The following is a 24,741-nucleotide window of genomic DNA, read 5'->3' as shown; positions in this document are numbered from 1 at the left end:
ATGTAACTCTTCTTCCATGATGTCATGTGTTCCTGTTCTGTGGTCACTCCTCAGCTCCGGTTTCCCAGTTCCATTGTGGCCTTTGACTGATGTCTTCCCCGTTCTTCTCTGTTTGGTGTATGACGCTTGATATATCAAGTGTGGCAGTTTTGGAGAACGGTGATTTCACTAGGAAGAGCTGTCTGTGGACATGCTGAGGTGTCTGATCAATGCACTTTTTTGGTGACCTTTGTTCCTGAAGCCCCTGTTCCTGCAGCAGAGAAACAAGTGATCTCACTCTGTTTCCTTTCTATTCTTCTCTTTGAAACTCCACCTCTGCTCTTCCTCTTCTATGAGCAAGTTATTTATAATTAAAAGAGAGAATTGTGTACTATTGTATGTGCTACTGAGTTCAGGTAACAGGTCACGTTATTTAGATGGGTAGGAGCTCATTGGTGGGTGGATCCAAAATTACCAAGAGCTGTAACACACAGTGTCAGGCACCTATCGGACCCTTTAGCAGCAGATACTCAAACTTTCTGGTTGCATTTCCTGCACAGTATTATTGTTCAACTGTTCAACATTTGGGGTTTCTAAAGTGAGTGGCAGCAAACCTAAGGGCATTTATGGAAATCAAGTAAAGAAACTAACCCAGAGCATGGAGGATAAAGTCCATGAGAAAAGTTAGTCTTGTGCAATGTAATTTCATGTTCAGCTGTACTTTGGTTTAATAATGTTTGATTTTCAGATCTAGATATTCTTCCAGTAGAAGCAGGAACCTTCTTGTAGTGAACACAAGCCTTTCCAGTCACAGGCCAGCTGTCCTTAGCTGTGTTTTGTTGGCACTGTGTACAAATATGTAGTTGTTCATGACCACGGTCTGGAAACAACTGCTGTACCATATTTCTAAATTATAGTTATTAAAGGTTATCTGGCTGATTCAGACAGCAAATTCTCAGAAGTAGTGTGAGTGAGATTGTGCTTAGCTCTCCTAAGGACTGACCTTAGCTCTGCTTAGCTTAGCTTTTATCCCCTTTTGCAGCTGCATACAGGGCAGGCATCCTCAAAAAGCTCAGCTTCTCTTTCAGATCACCTGTGCCCTAAAATGTGGCTGCAAACACTCAAGAGATGTGTTCATGTCAGCTCAATGGGCAGAGATCCTTGCTATTCCTCAGCTGAGGGCTTTGACACAGGTGAAGGTGTCTCTCCTGAGTGCAAAATGCAGCATTGTCTGCAGTCCTGAACACCACCTGTGTTGCCCTTGGTGTGGTGAAAATCAAAGCTCTTGCTTTAGGAAGCTTCACCTTCAGTTGTCTTTGTAGTTTGAAACTATCAGCTCCCTCTTTGTTATGCACTGCCCTGCAGAAAACACCTCTTAATGTGAAGGGTGAATGTGTGTGCTCAGAAATTTTGTCATTTCAGCCAGTCTGGGTCATGGACAGGCTGGAAGATGGGCACGGGGAAGTCAATGGCATCACTTCCAGATAGTGAGAATTTCACCTGTTGCGAGTGGGAGTGTTGTCTTTAGTGTTGCTTGACTTAGGGGACTGTTTGGGTTTTTCCAGTGCATTTTGAAGTCTGATTAGTGTTCTGCTAAAATAAAGTTCTCCTTTAGTAAAACCAATCCTGTCTTTGTCTCACTGGGGCTGTGATTTCTGCCCCATGCCCCATTTCTTTTATTGAGCTCCCTTGTCTTTGTACAGTTTCTTTTGTAAGCCCCAGCATGATGCCTTTCCAGCAGCTGGTTTTAATATTGGGAATAGATACTATTTGTCTAGAAGTTGCAGTTGCAGACCAGGATCCCATTTTACAAACTGAGAGTAAGAACATGGTTCCTGGCAGTCCAAGAATGACGTGAGAGAATCAATGAGTTATTGCAGGACAGCATTGTTTGTTAAAGGTTTGTCACTAGCACTAGAGTGCTTCTAGAAACAGGGTTTTGGGGCACACTACCGGTTTGGCACTGGTCTGCCTAGCAAAGGACATTTGTTCTTTAAAAATACCTCACTCCAACATCTTCTGAGTATGCAGGAATTTCTTTCTGCCCGTCTTTTAAATATAAAGAGGATTAATCCTCCTGTTCCGATTATTTCCCAGATTCTCTTCGATTCTTCTCTGAAATTTGACACGTGTTGATTGGAGTGTCCATCCTTACATGGTGGAACCACCTCAGCTTAGAGTATGATTGAAAAGTGCTCAGAAGCGTGCGTTGGATCAGTTGTTCACGTGATAAAACATCAATAATCCTTGTGAGGTGTCCTAGATGTAGGCCCGCATATGAAGTTCTCCCTCCTTCCGTGTACCCAGGACTGACTGTGTGTGTATTTTCCGAGACCCTTGTTAATGTCTTTGTTCAGGCACACGGGATGGGCTTCCTTTAGTGTATGTAACCGTCAAGATTTTCCCATCAAAATTCTGGTCCTTTCTGATGGCTTCCTGCTGGGGAATTGCATTTTTAGGAGTTTGTGTTTAGAATAATCAGTGATTATTCCTTCCAAGTCTGGATCTCTTGGCTATGAACTGCTTCACTGTCTTCACTGACAGTGGGTCTCTGGAAGTGCCAGGTTTTTAGGTAATTGTCTTTGAGCAGTAAAGCAAGGGAACTCAAATTTCCAATGGAGTACTTAAGTACACATCTTCTCTCTAGTGAAGCTCTCAGTGTGACCTGTTCCTCTCTCATGCATTGCTAGGTTTTTTTCAGGCAAAGTCTTCCTGTCTATGCTCCTTTTAGTTGAATCTTCTATTTGGGATGGTAGAATGACTTACTTGACCTAAAAGATGCTCCCTTTTTAAAGGAGTTCCTTATATCTTATTTTCTGCTGCTCATGCTTTTCCAGTATTGGTGGCCTTTGGAATGATGTTTCATGGCTTTTTATAAAACATGTTTCATCATATGGACAAGAACATTAAGCCGTAGTCACACATATCTGAAAGATTTTCATTCCTTCCCAATTCAACCCCCAGCTGAAAATGGAAAATTACAGTTCAAACATTGATGATGCTACTGCTTTTGTTGCTGAGCATTTGGGTAAAAACACTGCTTTGCTGTGGTAACTTCTCAGCCCCTTGGGAATGACTATTCCATGCTTTCAAACTTCTATATTTTTTTGACAGTTTTCTGGCTATATCCTGGAAAGTTTCTGGAGTCTGCTATGGCTCTACAGCAGCTGAGAATAAACTCAAACATGTTCTATTCAGCATCTAAAGGTATAACTTTGGTCAGGGGAGGTTTCCAGTGCGAAATAAAACGTCCACATTCACACTTAGACTAAAAGCTCATCAGAGAATGAGATGAAACTGCTAAGAAGTTGTTCGCAGGTTCCCACTCGTTCCTTTTGGATATCTGCAAAACCAAGTGGTTTTGCTACAGACTTAGTCTCTGCTTGACACAGAATGTTTCTGTTAATATTCCTACCTGGAATTTCCTAGTCACTCCAAGTTCAGACATCACAGTGTTCAGATCTGGTCATTTGTTGGGAAACCACTGTGGTTTCTCATATTTTTATGAATTTACTGCGTTTAAAGTCTCTTGCTGGAAGGTATGCTTAAAAAACACATGACATACTTCCAAAATGTTGTGCTAACTAAAAAAAAAAAAAAAAAAAGAAAAAAAAAGAAAGAAAATAAAAGGAAAAAAGCCCTCTTCATAGCCAAAGAAGTTCTACAATGCAAGGTACATCCATCCCTTCTTTGGACAGAGGACTGTTTTTTGCCCAGCCTGCTGTGTGTCTGATAAAGATGCTTCAGAGAGAAATGCAGCGACCTTTCCACTCCGTGTCTTTGGATGTGGTATGGAGGATATTTGTATGTAACATTTAATTTTAAACCTGCAGAATGCATTGAAATCCAGGCGTTTATTTATCTCGAGAGCGCACCTGCGTGTAGTCAACAGAGGGGCTGTAACAAAACGCAGTTTTTTCCCACTTTCTCCCAGTTTGCATTAGACATGTCACACAAGAGCTGGAATACGAGGCAGACTTAGCAAGCAGCCACAGCGGTTCTTTTTGGGTTTCCCAAAAGGATCTGTGCTCAGTAGGTTGTTCTTCTGCCAAAGGTTTTATCATGCGGACTGAATATTGTAACAGAACAGACAGCACCATCTTAATGTGTTTTTAGACATGTTATTTACTGGGGTTTCCCTGAAGAAAGCTCGGGGATTCTTTCCTTATGAGTCACTAACGAAGTGATTGTTTTTATATAAACTTTCCTTCAGCTGGTTAGAGTTGGAACACAGTGTCTTGTGCTCTTTCTGGGGTCTGACTTTCCTCTTAATTTCTTCTAATAGTTGTTCCTGCAGCCAGCAGGATGGTTTGAACCTCCTGGCTTTCCCTCACACTCTCTCTGAGTTCCACAGTCTCGAAAATCACTCTTCTGGCCGGCGGACGTGCTGGTGGCAATCACTGTGTGTGTGTAATTCCACTTCTCAGCTTTCGATCTTGTGCTGCTTTTTCAACTCTGCACCTTCCTTGTGGTTTAAGGGAGAACGTGCTGTTGACATTACCCAAACTGGAGTTTGCATTTCATGTGCTGAAATGAAAACAAAATTTTGAAGAATGTTGATAGTTGACTTCAGCGGCATAAAGGTTAAAAGCTGTAAAGTGCTGTGTTTCCATAATGGAAATCACTAGAGCTGGAGAGACACATCCCTTCCCTTGCATACGCCTGAATCCTTTCCCACCCTCTTTCAGTGGCTGCAGCAGTGCTGCAGAGTCACTTTTAATTACCTCCCTCCACAGCTTTTGAGTTCAAGCCCAACTGATGGCGCCAGGGGCTGAACCACAAGGAGATCTCCGGGCAAGTTGTGCCTGTCAGCCGCCTCGCCAGGCAGATGCTGCGCAGCCCACTGCACTTCCTTGTGGGGTTTTTTTATTACATTTTACATTTTTGAGCCTGAGACAGGAGCTGTGTTAAATCTACTAACTCAGTAATGTGCCCATACGTGTGAAATTCTAGGCTACGCTTACCAACTTCTCCGTTCCCTGACCTCAGCTCAGGTATTTATACTCTGTGTGTACGTGTGTGTAATCATATGGGTGTCTGACTTCTCAGGTGACATACTCTGTATTTACAGGTCTGTTAAGGTGCAGGGCATTATTCTAACCCAAGAAGCATGCAGAATTCGATGAGTCTTTTTCATAACCCAAGACTGGATTTCTTTATTTTTACAGGAACAGGAATGGCTTCGCTGGAATGAAAATGTTCATTCCACTGCATCATTAGCTACAGGCAGTCTTCAGTTGAAGCCTAGCCCATTTTTCATGCTAAAGCTCTAATAGTTTGATCATTAATCAACATGTAGGATGAATTTCTGGGGCTGAGAGAGCTTGTCTGTATGCTTGTAATTTAAGGTTAACTCCTTTTTGGTTTTTCCTTATGAAAGGAAGGTAGTCACAAAACAAGTTATATTTTAAGGAGTTCACCTCTCTCTCATCCCTTTCTACCATTCCCCTTCTGATAAACACCCCAAAACTTTTCATGAGATGGATATGGAGTTTTAGCTGGAGTAGCAGATCCTCAAGTGTGTCATTTGATCCTCCAATAAATCTAAAGCAACCTTCTGTTAGATGAGATCAGTCTCAGCCATGCTCACTGTCTCAAGTGTCCTTAGTACTCATAGTCCAGTCCAATTTGTTTTCATCACTTTAAATGTTGATTTTAGGGTCTTGGATAAAGTTTTTCTTTCCCTCCTCCATTACATATAAGCTGTAACCAGCAGCCCACGGGAGCATCAAGATCTGTAGTCAGCTATTCACCTGCCTTTTCAGCTGCTTGCTCTTCTCTCACAGGGCGAAAACTCAGAGGACTGATCCTCCAGTTTGGAGACAGCAATGGGAAAATCCTGCTTCAAAAGGCAGGAATGGTTTCCTTACACTGCTCCTCTAGTCTGACCAGGCTCCCTAAATTGCTCTGCACACACCTGTGGAACATGCACTGCTTCTCCAGCCACATGAAGAAAGTGCTCAAACAATAATCTCCTTGCCCAATAGCCTAAGAGAAGTCTTCTCCAAAGGCCACATTTCCTCTTTTTCCAGCTCCACTAAGCAGCAGAAGCAGCTTTGGGTGGATCAGTGAGTGCACAGGAGTTTTTGGAGAACACTATCCAAATCCCTTCCCTCTTTCCTTCCTTTCCTCCCCAGCTGAACGTGAGAGCTGCTGCAGAGCCCTTTCCAGCTTGAAGGCAGGGGAGTATGTTTGGAACATGGACAAGGATCTTATGGGGGAGGAAGGAAGAGAGCCATATAGTTCATAGAAGAGGCAGAGTTATTCCAATTTAACTGTCCAGGGTTCTCAGAGGCTGCACTGCTCTACCCAGGGGAGGCTGAAAAGCAGTTTCAATGCAATGAAAATAAAATATTCTTGTTCTCAGTGTGCAGTTTCATTTGACTCGTAAGGAAATAGTGCAGCAGCCCTGGGAATAGGGGCAGTGTCAAGTGTTACCTGTCAGCAGAAGTCTCCTGGCCTCCTCCATCAGTCCTGTACAAAACAGTGTTACCTCTACTGGACATGCATTGCTCAGAACAGAGACCACCAGCACATCTACTCCTTCCATGGCCACATCAGAGCAGTGTCTTGGAATCATCTGATGCTCAGTTGGATGTACCTGGCCTTTCCATTTTTACTGCCAGCTGATGAGCTCCCTGTCCCGTGCAGCAGCTGCCATTGGTCTGTCAGCATATAGCTGTGATTTGATCCTGTCTCTGTTTCTCCAATCCTTGAAGTTATCCATGTCTTCCAGGACAGTGTTCAATCTCCCATTGTGTTGACACTACCTCGCAATTCTGTCTAATGGGCAGAATCAAATTTAACTGGCAAGTTTATGCTCTTTTATTTCAGTAAGACCCATATCCATTCAACACTTTGATGATTAAATCCTTCAAGGCTGCTAGTTCTTCTTTCCACATTATAACTTTCTGTTAGAGAGTTGTTTGACTGCACTATTCTTTCATTGATACTCATCTTTCTAAGCTTATTTCCCAGTCTCCTCAGGGCATCACTTTGCTGAACCAAAGATCTGTCAAGTTTTCTTTAGTCAGAAAAATCAGTTAACTTACTGAGTTTGGCATGCTGTGCCATCTTCATTTTTCTTTTTAAAATTTTATTTAAGGGTTCCCTTTAGAAGCATGTTCAAAAGCCTTGCATTTAGTTATGGTTTGACTAACAAGCCTGTACTTGCATCAATTTTCTTCTCATTCTGTTGAGTCTGGGTGCTGCACTCACTGTTCCACAGAAGCGAGTGCCATGCTGGTGCCTTCATGCTGTGATTCTGCACCCACCCATGGGCAGTAGAAGGAGCTGCTGCATTACTGGGAGCTGATGTCTGGATATGGGTCGATATCCCTGATAATTTCGGGGATTTTTTTTGTCTGTGTTTTTTTTGTGTTTTTTGGTTGGTTGGTTGGGGTGGGGGGTTTTTTTGTTGGTTTTTTTGGGGGTGGTTTTTTTTTGTTTTTTTGTTTGTTTTTGGCTTTTTGTTGGTTTGGTTTGGTTTTTTTGAAGGTAGCAATTTATTCCCTCACTGCTTCCATTCCCATCTCCTGCCCTGGTTAGAACAGAATGATGATTTTGCAGTAAGGTTTCTCTCACCTGAGAAAGCTGGTGCAAGAATTTTGCCTGTGAAAGTGTGGTCTGAGGAACCCAATGGAAATCATCCTGACAGATAGGAGGAAGCTTCAAGGCTGATGGCTCGGGTTTTCCCCTGCCCTGCTCTGGATGACAGAGGACTGCCTGTGAGTGCCAGTAATGCACTCTCCTGTGACACAGAAATTTCTCCTTTGACATTATCAGTGAGCTGCACCCTGAAACACAGCCTGTGATTCCAGACCATGGTCTTTCTTCTGTGCTTCCTTTGCTGCTTCCCTGGCCACTGAGTGGTTTTTGTTTTCAGATTCTTTCATTTTTCTACTGCTTCAGTTCCCATTCCTCTTCCACATTTCCTCAGGCGAGTTGATCTCTTAGTGCCTGTTTCCATAAGCCCGCAGTTCCTTCAGCAGTGCTTCCTGTGAACCTTGGATCACATCCTCGTAGATTTTCTTGCCACTAACCCGTGCCCCTGCACTCACAGATTGGATCTCTGTGTGGGTGAAAGAAGGACATGCTTTTGTAGGCATCTGAATTGAAGTTGTGCTAGTTCATGCCGAGGTAGGTGTCTGTCTCATTCTAGACAGCATTAGGCACAAATAAGAATTGTTTAATGTGGAATACATAATTATCAATTGAAAAATCTGCATGCTCTCAGATGCCTTGTCAACACTTCATGCTTCAAAACGTGCAGTATCCAGCAGCTGTGGTGTTAACCTTTGCTAGGCCGTGCTGAACATGTGAAAAATCAGTAATTTCTGTGTTTGCATGGGATCTTTGTTTGCTGTGATTAATGGTCCACTAACAGTGTCCAGTGCAAGTTCAGTGCAATGTACAAAGTGTCTTTGATGCCAGACATTCTACAGTGCTGTGCAGAAACCAAAGTTAATAGTTGTAAGCCTGAGAAGACTGGAATGTTTTCAATTTACTTTTAAACAAATGACTTTATTGTGCCATTCTCACATGGGAGTCAATTCCACCGCCTTAGTGCCACATTAGACAAAACTTTTTTACCTGCTGGTTTCTGTTTATACTTGGAGAAAAGAAATTAACCTCAGTTAGGAGTTGGGGGGAATGGGACAGGGCTGTTAAACTCGGTGGGAATTCTGGCAGGGGTTTTGCTGGGAGCAGAGTGGGATGCAGGAGTACAGGATGTAGCTGAAGGATGATTTGTGGTGCAGTGTGGAGTTAAGGAATTCTTTGTGCCTGAAAATCAAACTCGTGGAGGGCGCCTCTAGGAAAAGCATTAAAACTGATTTTGCCACTCCAGAAATGTAAGAAAGCAATTGGAGTCTCAAGTAAATGCCAGCGGATATTGGGAAGGAGATTCCTGGTGACTGTGGTTGGGGATGGATTGGGCCCAATTTCTGAAAGGGGCAATTCTCATGTAAGTAATGGGGATGTGTATCCGTCCAGGAATGACAGTTCGTGACCTCAAGGAGAGAAAGTGTCCCCGAACTCACCACATTCTCCTATAATGGTAAAGATTTTCAGACTGGCACAGGGAAGTTCTGAAAGAATTAGATTTTAAAGCTTACAGGATGGACTAATACCGTGAATTTGTAAAAATATGAAAATGTATGTGCAAATATAAAAAATACGTGCAAAATGCCTAAGTAGGAATGTGGATCCATCCGGCATTGCTCCAGGTGGGACACCCTCTCATGATAATAAATACATTGTGATCTTCTGGTCGATAAAATGCACAAGCCATTCCAGTGACTCCTTTTGGTTGAAACATGAGTGTACATTAATTACTAACAGAACCAAGAACACTGTTATTTTCAACTGCTCACTTGGTCTTTTTTGTACTAAACCTTTTTTATACAAGGCTTTTGTTTTGTGCTTGTTACATGGTTTTGTGGCTTAAAAAAATCCATATGCAATCAAGAAAAGGATTTGAGTTTTGTTTTGACTAGTTTTTGCTTTTACTTGGGCCAAATACAGTTCACTGGTATTTGATGTTATGCATCGCTGCATGGAAATCCAAATGGAAAAAAAAAAAAGGCGTAAATGATGCTCAGGTAAATGCAATCGCAAAAATTGGACAAATAAATCCCGTCCCCTGAAAGCAGCATTAGAGTCTGTTGTCTTCCTCTGGTGTTTCTAACCTGCATCTGGTCTTTTCCAAAATAGGAGCTGCTCTCTGTGCAGCAGCTTCCCATAAAACCATACCTCAGTTAGAAAATGAACAATGCAAATGGTACAAATAATTTGGCAGTGGCCTCAGAGCCCTGAAGCCTTTGCTGCCACTTGTTTGGCCTCTAGAGTAAGACACACATAAAGGTGATGCAGAATGTGGATGGGGAAAAGGATCTGAGAGTTATTTCCCCTTCAACCTGTGAGGCAGGGAAGGTCTTCCAACTTGGTTTGAAGAAGATTTCTGGCTTCCACACAGTGAGAACTGTGTGGCTTTTTTTCTATGAAAAAAAAAATGGTGTATCGTTACTGAAAGAAACCAGTATGTGTATAGCAGATGACAGCTTTTACTCATCCTGAGTCAAACCTGGGTTTAGGAGTGGTATTCTCAGTGCTGAGGAGCTTGTGGAGGCAGAGGCAGGGCCAGTCCTTCCCAGGTGATGCCCGTGTATGGTTTATTTCCACGAGCAGAACAATGATTTTGGTACAAGTCTGGATTTTCCAAACAGTCAAAATGTATTTCAGGACTTTTTCTGTGGTGGGGAAGAAGCTGTAGGAGAGGACATTAGACTGTTGCTTAAACCTGAGTGTTCCTGGGCAGCAGGTGCCCAGCTGCCCTCTTCGGATGGGAATCATGACTGTGCTGAGCAAATCTCACCAGGCCTGAGGCTGTTTTGGGTTTCCAGGCTGGGCAGAGTAAGGAGAAATTATGTGCTTTTACCTAAGATTCCTCCAGCTCTCTCTAACCCGCTCACTTCCTGGCCATCTGGAAAGGCAAGCCTCTCACTTGCAGAATGTCTTGGGAAAAAAGAGGAGGAGGGAATGTGCTGGGCTGGAAGTGTCTCATCGCCTTTATCTCCCAAATGCCTGTGTACAGCAGGGAAATAACCTGTGCTTAAAGGTGGCTCCCTGGGACACCCCAGTTTGGCTGACTGGTAGGGAACACACGGCTCTGAAGGCAGAGGGGGCCTCAAATGAAATGATACTCGAGTCTTGCCAGGTCTTAATAGTTCATGAGTTTTAATACAGCCATAAGGCTATAAATTTAGGGATTTTGACCTCGAAGTCTTTGAGTAGGTTTAAAAATAGCTCACCCATCCTCATTTTATCACTTCATATACTCTGACACAATTTTGAAACCTGCCTCCGTCCCATCTAGCAGGGGAATAGTATAATTAAGAATCAGTTTTGAAAGGCTGTTCTCTCTCTTAGCTTAAGGCAGAATAAGGCTTTATGTATTTTGCAGGAGATTATAAACAATTCATTGGTTAAAATTAGCAGTAAAAAGGGAGCCCCAGCTCTTTCCTGCCCTGTGGTTTGTACCACAAAGACATAGTGTTTTTAAATCATGACAGAGCTCTCTAAAAACCTTGAAAGCGTATTATGTATGTGTCACTTTGGCTCAGTTAGGAATAGTCTCACCTCCAAGCCAGAAGGCCATGGGTTCAAATTCCATGCCTGCCCTTGGATATAGCTGTCTCCCAGTAATTTCATTGCAGAAAACATTTAGAACCAGAGGGGAAGAAGAGGGAAATTCCGTGTCTGTAGCTCCACTGTGAGACATTCACATGTATTATCTTGGGACAATACATTAAACCACGGCTCTTCCCCCCAGCTTTGTTCAGCAGGCACAAACGCTGGAGCAGGGGAGGGAGAGCCCTCATGGGGTGGCAGTTTTTTCTTCTTGACATAAGCAGCTGTAATCCTCAGGACTGTGTGTGCAAGCTACTGCTCCTCATGATGCTGCCACGAGGACAGGGTTTCCTTGGCATTGTTGTGAAGGATGAGTCTTGACTTCACCTTTTGCTGCTGGTCAGTGACAGAAGGGGGGAAAACAATAAATCCTTTTGAACTGAAAACACCATAGGTCATTAAAAAAAAGTTAAATGACAGAAATAAGCAACTGAAGTGCCAAGTTAAGGCTTTTTGTGGCAACAGCGAAGCCAGGTAATTTTAACTGCAAAGGTAAACTCCATATGGTCACAGTCCTAATCACTGATGTCCTTTACCTTCCCCACAGAGAGGAGGTCAGAGTGATTGAAGCTTTAAACTTTATAGTTTCATTGTGGTTTGTGCCAACGGGAATGTGGTCTTATAACATGAAGTGTTTATGTTTGTTGCTTACACACATGTGTATTAACTTACCAAATTCTCACCTTCTCTTAAATAAAATTTATTTTTAGGAGGAAAAAAATGATTCTTTCATTTTCTACTGCTTTTATGGAATACGTAGAAGGGGTTTGTCATAGTTACACAAAATGGAAGCCATGTCATAAACGCCAAGTACAGCGTAGTTGCTCAGAACTCATTGCTTATCCTGAAAATAATTTTACCCAATAATTTTCAATTTCTGTTTTTGTGGCATGAATCCAAAATGCTCCTTTATGGATGATTTTCTTTTGTTTAGAAATATTTGTTACATTTCAGTAAAGCACTCAATGTTTTCAAATTCCTCCTCTGCTCTGCTTTGAGGCTTTTTTGCTACAGCAATGTTGCAGGTCCCATTTTTGCTGGCAGCTTTAAAGGGGACCTTAAATGGAGAGCATGGATATGGTGATCATTGATGCACTGCTGGGGTAAGAGTTCCTGCCAGAATTTTTTTCCACAAGCCCTGACAGAGGGCTTATGGAAAGCCCACTGAAGTGGAAGAGAACTTTGAATCTTAGGACCTGAACTATCAAATGAAATGTTTTGATGAGAACTCTGGCCAAGCTATGTTTGGGATATGATTAACATCTGGGAAAGGCGGATTTATCAACATAAGGTGCTGGTGGTTCTTGTGTGTCCACTTACAAAATTAGATTAAACACATTCCTCTTTCTTACTAATTTTTTTTCAGATAGGCAATTACTGTGGGCACTACAGAGACTATGAGAACTGGGCCAAGAGGTGGAGGGATAATCCACCTCGTCCTGGCAGGAATGGTGGCTCATTCAGTCACATCTGGGATGTGCAAGGCTTGAGTTGGTAATGGGCTGTCAAAAGCTGGGGTAAAAGGTGGGCTAGGGGGTTGTCCACAAGACAGATTTCTGCGCTGCGATGTGGTCCGTGCTGGGAAAACAAGATTGAGAACCCTTCCCACAGAGCCCGGCTGAGCAGTGCTGGCTGAATGGGAGCAAAGGGGAACGGAAATGGTGTCGCTCCGGAGCACAGGGATCCAACTGCGTGAAACCAGTGTGGGTGCTATTAAAATGCCATCTTCCTCTCCCTTCCCCTTTCCTTCCTCCCTTCCTCCCCCTCTGCTGTCAGCCTGGCCGAGGAAAAGTCAAATAACGTACGACTGTGTTCCTTGGCATCACGACTGCAATTTCCCTTTAGGGGCTGCAAACTTGAGAATGGGAGGTTTTAAATCTTGCTGATTCGTGCTATTCCAGCAAGCATATGTGTGAGGAAAAAGAACAATGCCAGTTCGAAAGAGAAATCACAAGTGAGAAATCATTGCTGCTAAATCAGGTGTTGCAGAGGCCAGTGGAAAATTCAGACACTAGGAAAAGTAGGAAATTACTTTGTTTAGAGCTGGGAAGCTTAATGAGAATGAATTAGAAAGTAGTCTCTGTGTATTCTGCCCCTAAGGGTTTGAGCAAAGTTAGAGGGATTTATTTACTGATTATCCAGACTATACAACTGGCAATAAGATTAAGTGAGGAATTTTGGAACATGCTGACATTTCTTATTTGCATCATTTACTATGGAGATCATTTGTCGGTGCTGCACGGAGTTTGTGGTGAACCAGGGCTTAGTCTGGCCCAGCAGAGACGGATCTGGTACTTCTCATGGCTCGAGGGATGTGGGGGTGAAAACAGTTTAACGTCCTCTTTTGTGTCTCAGAGAGGAAACATCAAGTTTGTCTAGGTGCTTATCAGGGAAGAATTTCAGAATATTTTCCTAGGAACCATTAATTATGGAAAAGAGCAGAGTTATAGTATAGATCAAGTAAAAATAAAAGACAAGGTTGTAATTTATAGAGGCCGGCACTGGATGCTGTACAGAGCTCCCCCAGTGCAAGGCCCCTCCGAGCCCATCCCTCCCGGAATGCACACGGATCTGCGCACGGATCTGCTGCCCTCCTTCTCCTCCTCCCCGTCCTCCTCTTCCTCCTCCTCCTCCTCTAGTCACACTTACTTCAACCTGGCTGCTGAGTATCCAGAAGTTCCCACCTCAGCTGGAACAAATGGGGAGGGACCATGGAATAGGAGTTCAGTACAGGATTAATTTCAAACAGAATTATGATTTTAATTCATTATTCTGGGCACCTGCCGCTGAAATGATCACATTTGGTGAAAAAAGTGCAACTCTTATAGACAGACGTGTTAAGTTGTAAGCTGCACTTTAAACATGTCATCTCAGGCTAAGTATTTCGCTCAGCCCCTGTCTGTGCACTGAGAACTTACTTGCCCCATTTTAATCTCAAAAATAAGAAAATTTCTTGTTCCTCAAGGAATCCTTCAGCTGAGTCTTGTGCACTGTTGCTGAAATAAGGAGAATTTTTTAGCGACCTTCTCTGGCATGGTTACTGCTGAGTAAGGGAGGTAAATAACAGAGAAGAGAGGCAAGGTGTGATTTCAGTCTTGATGTTAATACGTCCCTGTTCAGCCTCGTGGATGAATAATTTTCTTGCTTTCTGTTTTCATCATCTTTGGTAGAAACTCTGGGGCTTGTATTTGTTTTGGTTCTTAGGGGACTGCATACCACAGCCAGTAGCTTTAATCCTTTAATCCTCACATGTCCGGCTGATGCCTCCACCCATTGATTGCCTCCTTTCCCAGCAAACGATTCTATTCCCCTCGCAGTTAATGGCCACTGCTGGATCAGGCTGCTGTCTCTGGGAATGTGCTTCATGCGTTTGGTAACAAATCCACAATAAATTTCAGCCTGAACATCATCTGGGCCGATCGTTACACTTGGAGTCATCATCATCATCATGACTTGAATTCCAGGGTAACTCACCACGTTTGCAACTTCCCAATATCCACTGACATCCTTCGATGCTGAAATAATGGCAAATACCAGGCCAATAGGATCTCATGTCCTAGATTTTTTTGTGTGTGTGTGTGCTCATATAAATATGGGGCACTTCATGTGTTGTTATGACAAGGAAATTCTTTGACTGAAAAGTTTGCAAATTCCAAAGTAGTATTTGTTTTATAAACAAAGGTGCTGTTTTCCTTATGCCAGCCTCTTTCTGCTTTTGCTTGTCCAGCAGTCTGTTCTGAAAGGCATGAAGCAGCTGTTGGCCCCCAGTCAAAACTCGCAGTGCAGGGAGGGTTATGTAAAAGTCCTTCGTGTGAGAGACTTACATGGCAGCAAATGGTGAAATTGGAGTGCAGATTCTTTGAGGGGAGAAAGCTATTCACAGTAAGGTTGTTTGTTTTTTTTTTTTAAACTTGATTTTTGCATAGAACAAAAAGTAGAAGATACCGTAATTTTAAATAATTTTTTTTTTTGTATTTTCAGAAATCCCTCTTTTTGTTGCAGTTTTGTTGGTAATTTCACACCACTTTGCGCCCAGTCGCACCCACTGGATGGAAGGGATGTGAGAGGTTGCCTATTCCTTTTTTTCAAGGAAAAGTCTCTGTACCTAGGTCTTTTCTGAGGGATGCTGCTCTAATCCTTGGAAGAGATTTGCAGCTCTCCTAGTCCATCTATTTCTGTGCTTCACTGTTCTTACCATATAACACTTTCCAAATATTTATTTGACAACTTCTGCCGTCTCCAAAGACGCTCATCTCTACCCTTCCACCAGTGATTTCTTTTGAACTCATCAGTCCCAATTTATCTTACCTGTTCCCTTCAGGTAATATTTTACAAAGCCCTGAAGCATCTTCAGTGGCTTCCTGTGAACACTCTCAAAACGTTCCTTCAGTTTCTGGTGGTGTGATAACCAGCACTGGATGCACAATAACAAGACATTATTGACTCATGCTCTGTTTATATTGCACTGTGGACACAGCTCCTTTTCTGCCGAACTGCTCCTTAAGTGGCCATTTTCACAGTCTATGTTTATAAATTATTTATTCCTGCCTAAGGAACCCCATGGTGGGATTCTTGGGGTGTCCTGTGCAGCGCCAGGAGTTGGACTTGATGATCCTTGCAGGACCCTTCCAATTCAGGACCATCTGTGAAGACAAATACTTTTTATTCATAATGAATTCCTCTCGATTTTGAGCCTGTTTCTCTAGGTCACTGTGAATTCTGGTCCTGTCATCTGACTTGTTCACATTCCCCTCCAGTTTCTTCTCATCTGTACGCGTCAAAAAACCGAGGCTATAACCCACCATTCGGAGCATCAAGACTTTAATAAGCACATTACAAACCACAGCCCATGTGAAAGTCCCCTCGATACAGTTCTCCAGTTTGCCAGTGAGCCATTGACAGCTTTTCTATGGCAATGGGCATCCAACCAGTAACTGCAGGGAAAGCACACTTCCATTAATGAAAATGTCACTTGAGATTGTGTCAGAAAACTTTACTGGAGTCTGAAGCGTGTGGTATCTGTGTTAATACCCCCAAGACCTGAATCCCTGCTCTAAAAGGAGATTGGATTGGCTTGCCATGATTAGTTATCAACCTGTTAAGAGCTGTGAGATGAAAGTAAGTCCGGATTTCTTGGAGTTGTGGTAATACATCGTTCCTCTCAGTCTCACAGTTCCAAACCAGCTTCTTTATAGAAAAAGGCAGGGAGAGAGAGCCTGACGGGTTCTGAATGTTTGGGCTGGTTAAAGCCATGCAGGTGCCTGGGGAGCAATGTGTGGATTCAGCAGGAGGATTTAGCTAATGGTCTGTGCTGGGCAATGTCTGTAACCACAGAGAAGAATCAGAGTACATGATTGTTTAAGCTAATCCAGAGAAATGAAATACTTGTGAACCAAATTGCACGAGGGTGTATCATTCTTCTGGGGGCTATGAAGTGAGAGAGATGCTGTGTGTGAGGGAAAGCCACATCATAACCTCTGCTTAGAGCAGTTCAATGAAGGTATAGCAGCTGAAAGGAGCAGCCTGTGGGTGGCTCAGTAAAGGGAACAGCAGTACAAAGTCAGGACATGCTGAAAGCGTGGAAGAGAGTGGCAAAGTCACCCTCTGTGAGGGAAAAGGACAGCTTCCAAGCTACCCGGGAAGTGTTCTTTTTCTGCTGCTTGCTTTGTTGTAAATACACAAAAGTAATGTATTGTCATTTACTTGTGGTTCCTTCCAGTAAGAAAACCTCACTGTGTGAAGCCATCATGTGGTTTCAGCAGTCCTCTGGCAAAAGGCACGCTATGTACAGCTGAGAGGATCTTAGCTAAATTACATATCCAGCATCAAACTGCAATGAAGAGAGAATCAATTGTAAAGATTTAGGGGAAAGCAGGGGGGTTAGGACAACTGCAGCGTGCTGAGAGTTGGTGCATTAAAGAAAAAACTTGCTTGGACAGGGATACATAAAATAGATTTTATATGTATTTTCAGCAGCTGTGAATTAAAACATAAATCCATCTAGCTGGCATAATCAATTCTCAGGTGGTCGTTGTTGTTATAAACTTGGAACTGTAAATAAAAGAGCTAAAAGTGGCTTTTAAATGAGCAATTTCTTACTGCAGCATTGGGCATATTTCTTACTGTACAGATCATTGCTTTGCTGCTGCTCTGATTTTTACCCTTGAGTCAGTCACCTTCCAGTCTGCTTCCTCTTGGTCATTTTGATTACAGAAAATTGGTTGATACACTTCTCTAATGAAAATGCTAGACAAATGCTCCTTCTTGGAATTGACATCAGGAATGTTATACAAGACATTCCTAAATATGCTGGCAGCTGCCCTGGATGTAATGAAATCATGGAAATTAGAAGTGTTGCTCTCTCTGTGTGGCCAGCTCAGGACTGTTTTCAGTGTGTTACCCAGTTTTACTGTGAATTTCAAAAGGAATCACTTTTCATTAAGTTTCCTTGGGACATTCTTGAACTCGCTTATAATTTCTACAATCAGGAAAATTACCCTGATATCCTAAAGTATTACTCCTTTGTTTTGGACTGCACGCAGTTCCTCATGCCTGCATCCCCAGTACCACACTAAATAATTCCACTTTCAGCAAAGAGTTTACAATCTTCAGAAGATCGATAACTTTTCTGGTAGAAATGATGAAATCCTAGTCCTACTGCAGCCAGCAGTGAAATTCCCACAAACTTAAGAAGTTTGGATTTCACAGGCAGTTTTTAGTCTGCTCTGGTATGACACATTGGTTAATCCTTAACACAGTCTTAGTTCAGAAGGTGTCTAAAATGCAGGGAAGTTGCAGAGTAGCTATGGTGTGTACCTTGGGTTTCAGTCGCACCTTTTTATGCAGGGATCACAGAGCAGCTTCTGAAAGACAGGTGAGACCCACAGAAGAGTGCAGGGGATCAATATTTTTAGTCTTCTGAAGTGCAGGGAGCAGAAGGGAAGGATGTGAGTGTGTGGAAGGCTATGGAAGCACCACCCCGGGGGCTCCCACATTACCTTCTCTTCAGCTGTGGTTCTTTCACCTGTTGCTTCTTTGTAGCCGTGGTGTGTTTTCATCACATACTCTGATTTAGAGCTTTCCCCGATGAATTAATTTCCTTTACCTGTTTTTAGCAGTCTAGCTTCTTTGTTGGAGGTTTACAGAACTCCCTAAAGTAATTGTATTTGCATTCCTTTGAAGTAGTAACACTCCATTCCTGTCAGCAATTAATAGCAGTATTAAGCAAGAGTCAACTGACTAAAAACTCAGTCCAGATTCATGTGCTGTCACTTAACACTTGGTATTGGAACTTGTGAGTTCTGGCTTGGGAATGAGGAGCTGAAAGGACTGGGGCTGCCTTGGCTGCTGGGAAAGGAGGCATGAAAACCTACTTGCACCTTCTTTGTTCTCCTTTCCTGCTCACCTTGGCCGTTCTGTTAACAGTGGTCAGAGAGCTGGGAGGGTTTGCTCCCGTGTTCTGCTTTGGGTTTATTCACTGAGCAGACTTTTCATTGCAGGAGCCTTGCTGTAAGAAAGAGTGGCAGGGGCTTGGGCTGGGGGATGACTTGCACTGAAGGTGGAGTCACTGTGAGGCTCTGCGAGACAAAAGCTGTTGTGAAAGAATGGCCGGGAGGTGGAATAGGGCATCTCTGACACTTGTGATGCCCAGCCTTACCAGGCAACCTCATTTCTGGCTGCTGCTGCTGGCACAGAGCAGAGGCAGCTGGGCAAAGAAAGCTTTCTAAGGCTCGGAGGTGTCCTGGCGGGCACAGGAATCTGCTGGAAGCACATTTCCATCTGCATGATGCGATGCAAACAAGATGGTTTCTGGCATGAAAAGCCTTCAGTTGAGACATCAAATCATTAGGAATACTATGGCCAGAAGCTTTCATAATAAATTACTGTAAAGTCATGAAAGATTGATCTTTTTTGATTTCAGAGAAAATAAATCAACAGTATGAAGTCAGTTCTGTTAGAGTTTCAAACAAGAGACTATTACCCTTTGCCTTAAAGATCAGAGACAAATTACTATTTTTACTTTACATTCTCTTGATGAGGATAATGATAAACATCTGTCACTTTGCTGCTTAGCCAGTTAGGAATCTTACTGCAATCTGTAATTTAAATAGTGAAAAAAAAAAAATAAAAGGAAAAATAATACGAGAACAAACTGCACTTTATATAGACAGCAAAGAAGAAAAGAAAGAAAATAGATGTCATACACAGGGGAACTGGGAAGGGGGCATTTTTGGTCTCCAGTTACTTGGCTAAAATCTGCAGATATCTGATAGATGTATGATTTTTTTATTTATTTGGTATTTCACAGGGAAAATTACCATTAGTTTTTCTTCAGACATGGAGGCTAAGGAAAATAGTCTTTGCACTGTGACTTTTGGCTATATGCAGTTTATTACAAAAGGTTAAGGTTTATAAGGTAGTGTCTATCAATGTTGCAGCATTGAAAACCCCGTTTTCATCAAGAGCTCTTTCAGTGTCCTCCACAGTCACAAGATTTTTAGGAAGCGCTGCTAATTATTTTTAAAGATCAGCTGCTTTTCCAGTAATTCACCCGTACTCTAGAAAGTTATTTTACAAACAGTCAGCTTTGTTTCTAAACGGTACACTGGGTCTTATTTCTGAACAAAACTATAACTTAATACATCACAAACACGCCGTTTCATTTAGACTGGACTGACCAAGCTGTAGTTTAAAAGGTTACAAGTGGTCTGCCTGCCAATGCTGTGTGAGCAGCAGCAGACCCTGCACTAGGACATGAACCTGGGAATCCCTTCTTGGCCCAGTTTCATGCGGGGAGAAGCCTCTTTGGTGACATGTTTGCATATTCAGCACTAATGGCCTTTCACTGGTGGGTTTGATACTGCTTTCAGCTGCTCCAGAAATCTTTAAAGCACCAGACATGTGCCAATTTTAGCTAAAAGCTCTGTTGCAAATGGAGCTGTGCTGACAGGGCTGTGGCTGATACAGAACTCATTCTCCTTATAGGCTTCTTCACTTTTTGCAAGTGCTTTCTGTTTCCTTGTGTTCTTCATGTCCAAGATTGGATGGGGCACTGAGCAACCTGGTGTGGTGGGAGGTGTTCCTGCCTGGAAAGGGGGGGCTGGAATGAGATGGGCAGTAAGGCCCTTTTCCAACCCAAAGCACTTTGTGATTCTATGATTTTCTGCTTCTAGGTACTCACAGAACAGATTTAGATTTTATAGTTGGTGCTAATAATGCTCCGGCAGTTGTTTTCAGGGAGAAGTATTATATCAGAGTTTGGGGCTTGTTGTTCTTTGTACTCTCTGGGTAGAAATTCCATTCTTTTGGCATCTTTGGGCTTCAGACAGTAGTTTGATTTTCACCAAAAGGTTACTGTCTTTTTTTTTTTAAGTTTTCCTATATTTAACCAGACTGAAGCAAAATATAGGCCTTTTAGCTTCCAGTTAAAGTACCCGGTATTTAATTAGGTCAGCTGTTTACATACAAAGAAGGTTTTTTCTGTCCAATGAAAAAGAGATGTGAAATATATAATCCAGCCTTGAGCATTGGAAGCAATGGTGCTTTCGCTGTTATCTTTTATAAACCCTTTGTTTATATGGGTGCTATTCACATCTAACAAGTCTGAGACTGAACTGCAAAATTTGTCAAACGAGTCAGCCTTAAATAACAAGGGTGGGTTTAACCGGCAGAAGGGCAAAATTCAAAATCCGGAGTTGTGGTGCTGCTCTCTTGCATGAGTCCAGCTGGCTGAATGTGAATGGTAAAAGATTTGATAATAAGTATTGTAGTAAATGATCTGAGATAATTTCTTGGTGTGACATTTACCACCGCGCATCTTCATCCTAAAACTTTCTTTAACATAAAATTACAAATTTGGGTGGAAATACATACATGTACTTTGTGCAAAAGTTCTCATTTGGCATTAAACTTTAAAGGTCTAAATTTCATTATGCTGAACACTAATGTTAAACAGGCCAAGACTTCCTATTTTAACCTGTGGATAGTCTTTGTATGAGTTATAGATAACTGTATCCATAACTTGGTATGAGCTGGATAACTACAGTTCAAGTCCAGGGGATTTTCCCCCAATATATTTTCAAGTTTATTGCAATCTGAAAGGCTTTTTTTCCTTTTTCTTCTTTGTAGACTGAAACTGAAGAGAATGGCCAAGCAGATAATTTTTCAATGGACCCCCAGCTGGAAAGACAGGTGGAGACAATTCGAAATCTTGTGGACTCCTACATGTCTATTATTAACAAATGTATCCGAGATTTGATCCCGAAAACAATCATGCACCTCATGATCAATAATGTAAGTAGCAGCCACAGTTCTAAACTAGTTCAATGTGTCTGTCAAATCTCTCACTCTCAAACACACTTCTGGAGTACAGCAGGTACTAAAGAGAAGAATAAATGTCACACTTGTAGACAAAATATTCCAATATTCCATAGTACTTGGAAGTTCTGCAGCCTTCTCAAAGGCTGGCACCATGCCTTGAGTGCTTATCCCAAAATCCTAAAGACTAAATTAATTTACATCTTAATCAGAACATAAGTTATTATTTAAAGGTAAATCAAGGTGGGAGTGGTTTTGTTTTGGTTTTTATTTGATGTCTTGCTTTTGATAGAACAGGAAAAGGAATTGGGAGCTCCATGCGGGCAGCCTGTGAGAGCAGCAGAGCAGAGTTGTGCTTCCTTGATTTTCAATCTGCAGGCCTTTGTCACGGGTTCATAAAGCAGTTCTTACTTTGGGTCTCTTTATATTTTCAGGTTACCATTTTCAAGGAATAAATCTGGAAGCTTTGGACACTGTTGTTTAGATAAGCAGATGTGGTCGGTTGATTTATTGTGTGTGTCTTTCTTAGATCTGAAGATTATTTGGTTAAAAAAGCAGCTTTGAGGTACCGTTGTTTTTCCACTGCAGTGGGATCTCAGCCTTCACATCCTGGCAGAGTTCTGAATGGACCTTGTTGAAAACTAAGCTTAATATTGGTGCCACTGCTGCCATATAAATCACTAATGGGAAGCACAGCCCCTGCTAGTTCTGAGCAGCACCATTTCTGAGAGGTCATCAAACCAATCAGCCTTTACAAATGCAATATGCTGTGAGGCAAATGTGATTAGAAGGTAGCATTTACTTTTGACTCAGAGCCACCTCTAGCCTTCATCTGATGGATTTCATTAGCCCTGTGGAATTCGTGTTGCACATAAGAGTTAGGTGGTTGGACAGGAAATTTCCTGATACATTTAATATGAACAGAATTTTTGCACGAGGGCGAGAGATTTTTCATTAGTTTCTTCGGGTTTAGGGGAGTCAGGATCTAAGTAATGCTCTGGTCTTGGGTGAGTTTTTACAAAAAGCCATGGGAACAATGGAGCTGCCCTTTTTTCTGGAAATCAGCCATGCTCTAGACTTCATAAGTTGAGTGTGTGTCCTCACTACTCTTTCCAGATCATTGCTAGCAGCTCTCTGCTTTGACTTAGCCTATCTCCAGTGCCCTTGGAAAGGCTGGGGTTTTGCTTTCATTTCATAAACAGCAGAGCTAAGTGAGCAGTTGCTTTTGAAAGCTTACATTAAATTTTCTGCCACTCACCTCCTCATCTGGAATCGTTTAGGGGTCTCTGAAGTGTGTGCGTCCCTCAGAAGTAGATTACTGTAAGATTTTGTGCTTTCAGTCTCATCAGCTGTCGGTGACATTGATAAAGCCTGCCAGGCTGGCACACAGAAACCACACACTTAAAATACCAGCTACTTTTCAGCTGACCTCATAATCCCAGGCTGCATCTGGGCTTCCTAGCGTGCTGAGGCCTACACCTCCATCCTAGAGTTTAAATTTATGGCAAAGAATCAAAACAGTTTAAAGAACCGTGAAGAGTGACACTGCGAGCAGTAATGAATTTGTTTCTGCGCAGCATAGGCAGTAAAATACCATATTGAAAACAACAGGTCAAACAGCGATTTTTAAAAAATCAGGGCTGTTGAAAAGAGAAAGAAATGGTTGAATCAAGAGTGCTGAGCCCTGCCAAAAGGCTGCGCAAAGATCTGGAAAGGAGTGGAGCTGTGATGGAAGGTGGGTCCCGTTAAGTTGTGTGTGTGATCCTTGGAGTATGCAGAAGTCCAGCCCATCCACCAGGGGTTAAGTGAAAACACCCTCCCTCCCCCTTAATGAACATATTCTGTATTTTCTGCCGCCCCATCATGTTGCCTCTAAAACTCTGGAAACAAATCGATCCCAAGGAATTGGTTTCCATGACGATTGCTACCTCCCAAGTTTTTCTAGAACTTCCTTTCCAATTTGTGGGCCCATAAACAAATACTTACGATTCAAGGAAAGTATCGGATTCAAACTCAATGTACAGAAAATACTTTGAGGCTGTCCCTGAGCATATTTTGGGGCCTAAGCCTAGATTATTGTATTGCCAGTGCATCCCTTGTTCTTCCCCTAGGGTGGATGTTGATTACCTTAAAAGAAAATACATTTACCCCACAGAACTGCATTGAGTTACCATTACCAATTCAAACGTGCCCAAACAAAACACACATACGCAAAATCTGTATTTCATGGTGCCTTGGTATCGTGGATTATACAACAGGGGTGGTCTTCAGAGTAGTCAGAGCATGCTCCATAAACAGTGCTGAGTGATAGTGATCTCAGCTGAGGAGAAAAACTCCAGAGGACTTGTTACTGCCACACTGCAGGTCAAGGAAGGGGCTCTGTTTGCATTTGAGGCAGTGCCATGTCTTGTCTTCCCACTGACGCAGTTCCAAGCCCACCTTACCCCATTCCAGAGTGCCAGGGCACTTTTGGGGCGCTGGCATTTGGATGCTTGCTACAGTTCAGCTTTGACCGCAGGCCTGATGTCTGTGAAGGGAAGTGTTTTAAACCATTCCTGTGAGTCTGCTTTCCAGAAAGGAGCAAACATGCGTAAACATCACTTTCCCTTCCATTTCCAAGCTGGAGAAAGTGGCTCTGGTGGAAGATCTTCCTCTGCCTAGTACAGCACAGAGGGCAGGAGGCTGTTTTAAGAACCAAAGAACCATCCTTAACACAGCAGTCTTCCCTTTCCAGAGGAGTTCAGGGATTTATTCAAATCCTCTGCCCATGACAGACAGGGACCTCTCATGATAATTGTCACAGGCTGATTTTTTTTCAAACAGATATTTGTGGTTTAACAATGCGTTTACAATCAGCTCTGGCCTTAATCTAATTTTAGGACTTCTTTTTTTGAAGTGATGCCATTAAAATGCTCATTTCATCGAGCAGAATGTGATGCTGTTTAACTATGATATCTGTTTTTAATGTGGAGTTTTTGGCAATCACAAGGAAAGTAGTGTACTCTGGCTCTTGATCAGTACCATCTACTGGAAAACAGCATGAAACTCATGGAAAAGTTTTGCAGGCTTTGCTAAGAATTTGTGCATCTCCTGTCATACATGAATGGGAAATTACAGCCAAGCCCAGGCAATATGGTTTTGTTTCCCTGTGAGGTCTGCCCGGGCTGCCTGCTCGTTGCTGGTGACCAGAAAGGGTCCCATGCCTGCACTGCCTGACTGCTCTCACTGACCTTGTCTAAACACAAACATTGCCTT

The 24,741-nt window shown here is 42.5% G+C and overlaps 1 protein-coding gene across 4 annotated transcripts in view; it reads left to right on the top strand.

Moving 5' to 3' along the window:
* DNM3 (dynamin 3) overlaps nucleotides 1-24,741 on the top strand; it is a 169,819-nt gene that overhangs the window by 124,792 nt on the left and 20,286 nt on the right. For all 4 annotated transcript variants that reach the window (XM_066192055.1, XM_066192054.1, XM_066192053.1 and 1 more), the window contains one exon: nucleotides 21,298-21,462. In XM_066192055.1, coding sequence (XP_066048152.1) covers nucleotides 21,298-21,462 — 165 coding nt within the window. The remainder of the gene's footprint in view (nucleotides 1-21,297; nucleotides 21,463-24,741) is intronic.

This window comes from Chamaea fasciata, unplaced genomic scaffold (assembly GCF_029207755.1).
Source record: "Chamaea fasciata isolate MVZ Bird 193981 ecotype frontalis unplaced genomic scaffold, bChaFas1.0.hap1 SCAF_10, whole genome shotgun sequence".
Classification (NCBI taxonomy): Eukaryota; Metazoa; Chordata; class Aves; order Passeriformes; family Sylviidae; genus Chamaea; species Chamaea fasciata.
The sequence above is the reverse complement of the archived record's forward strand: the minus strand, read 5'-3'. Positions and strand labels throughout refer to the sequence as shown.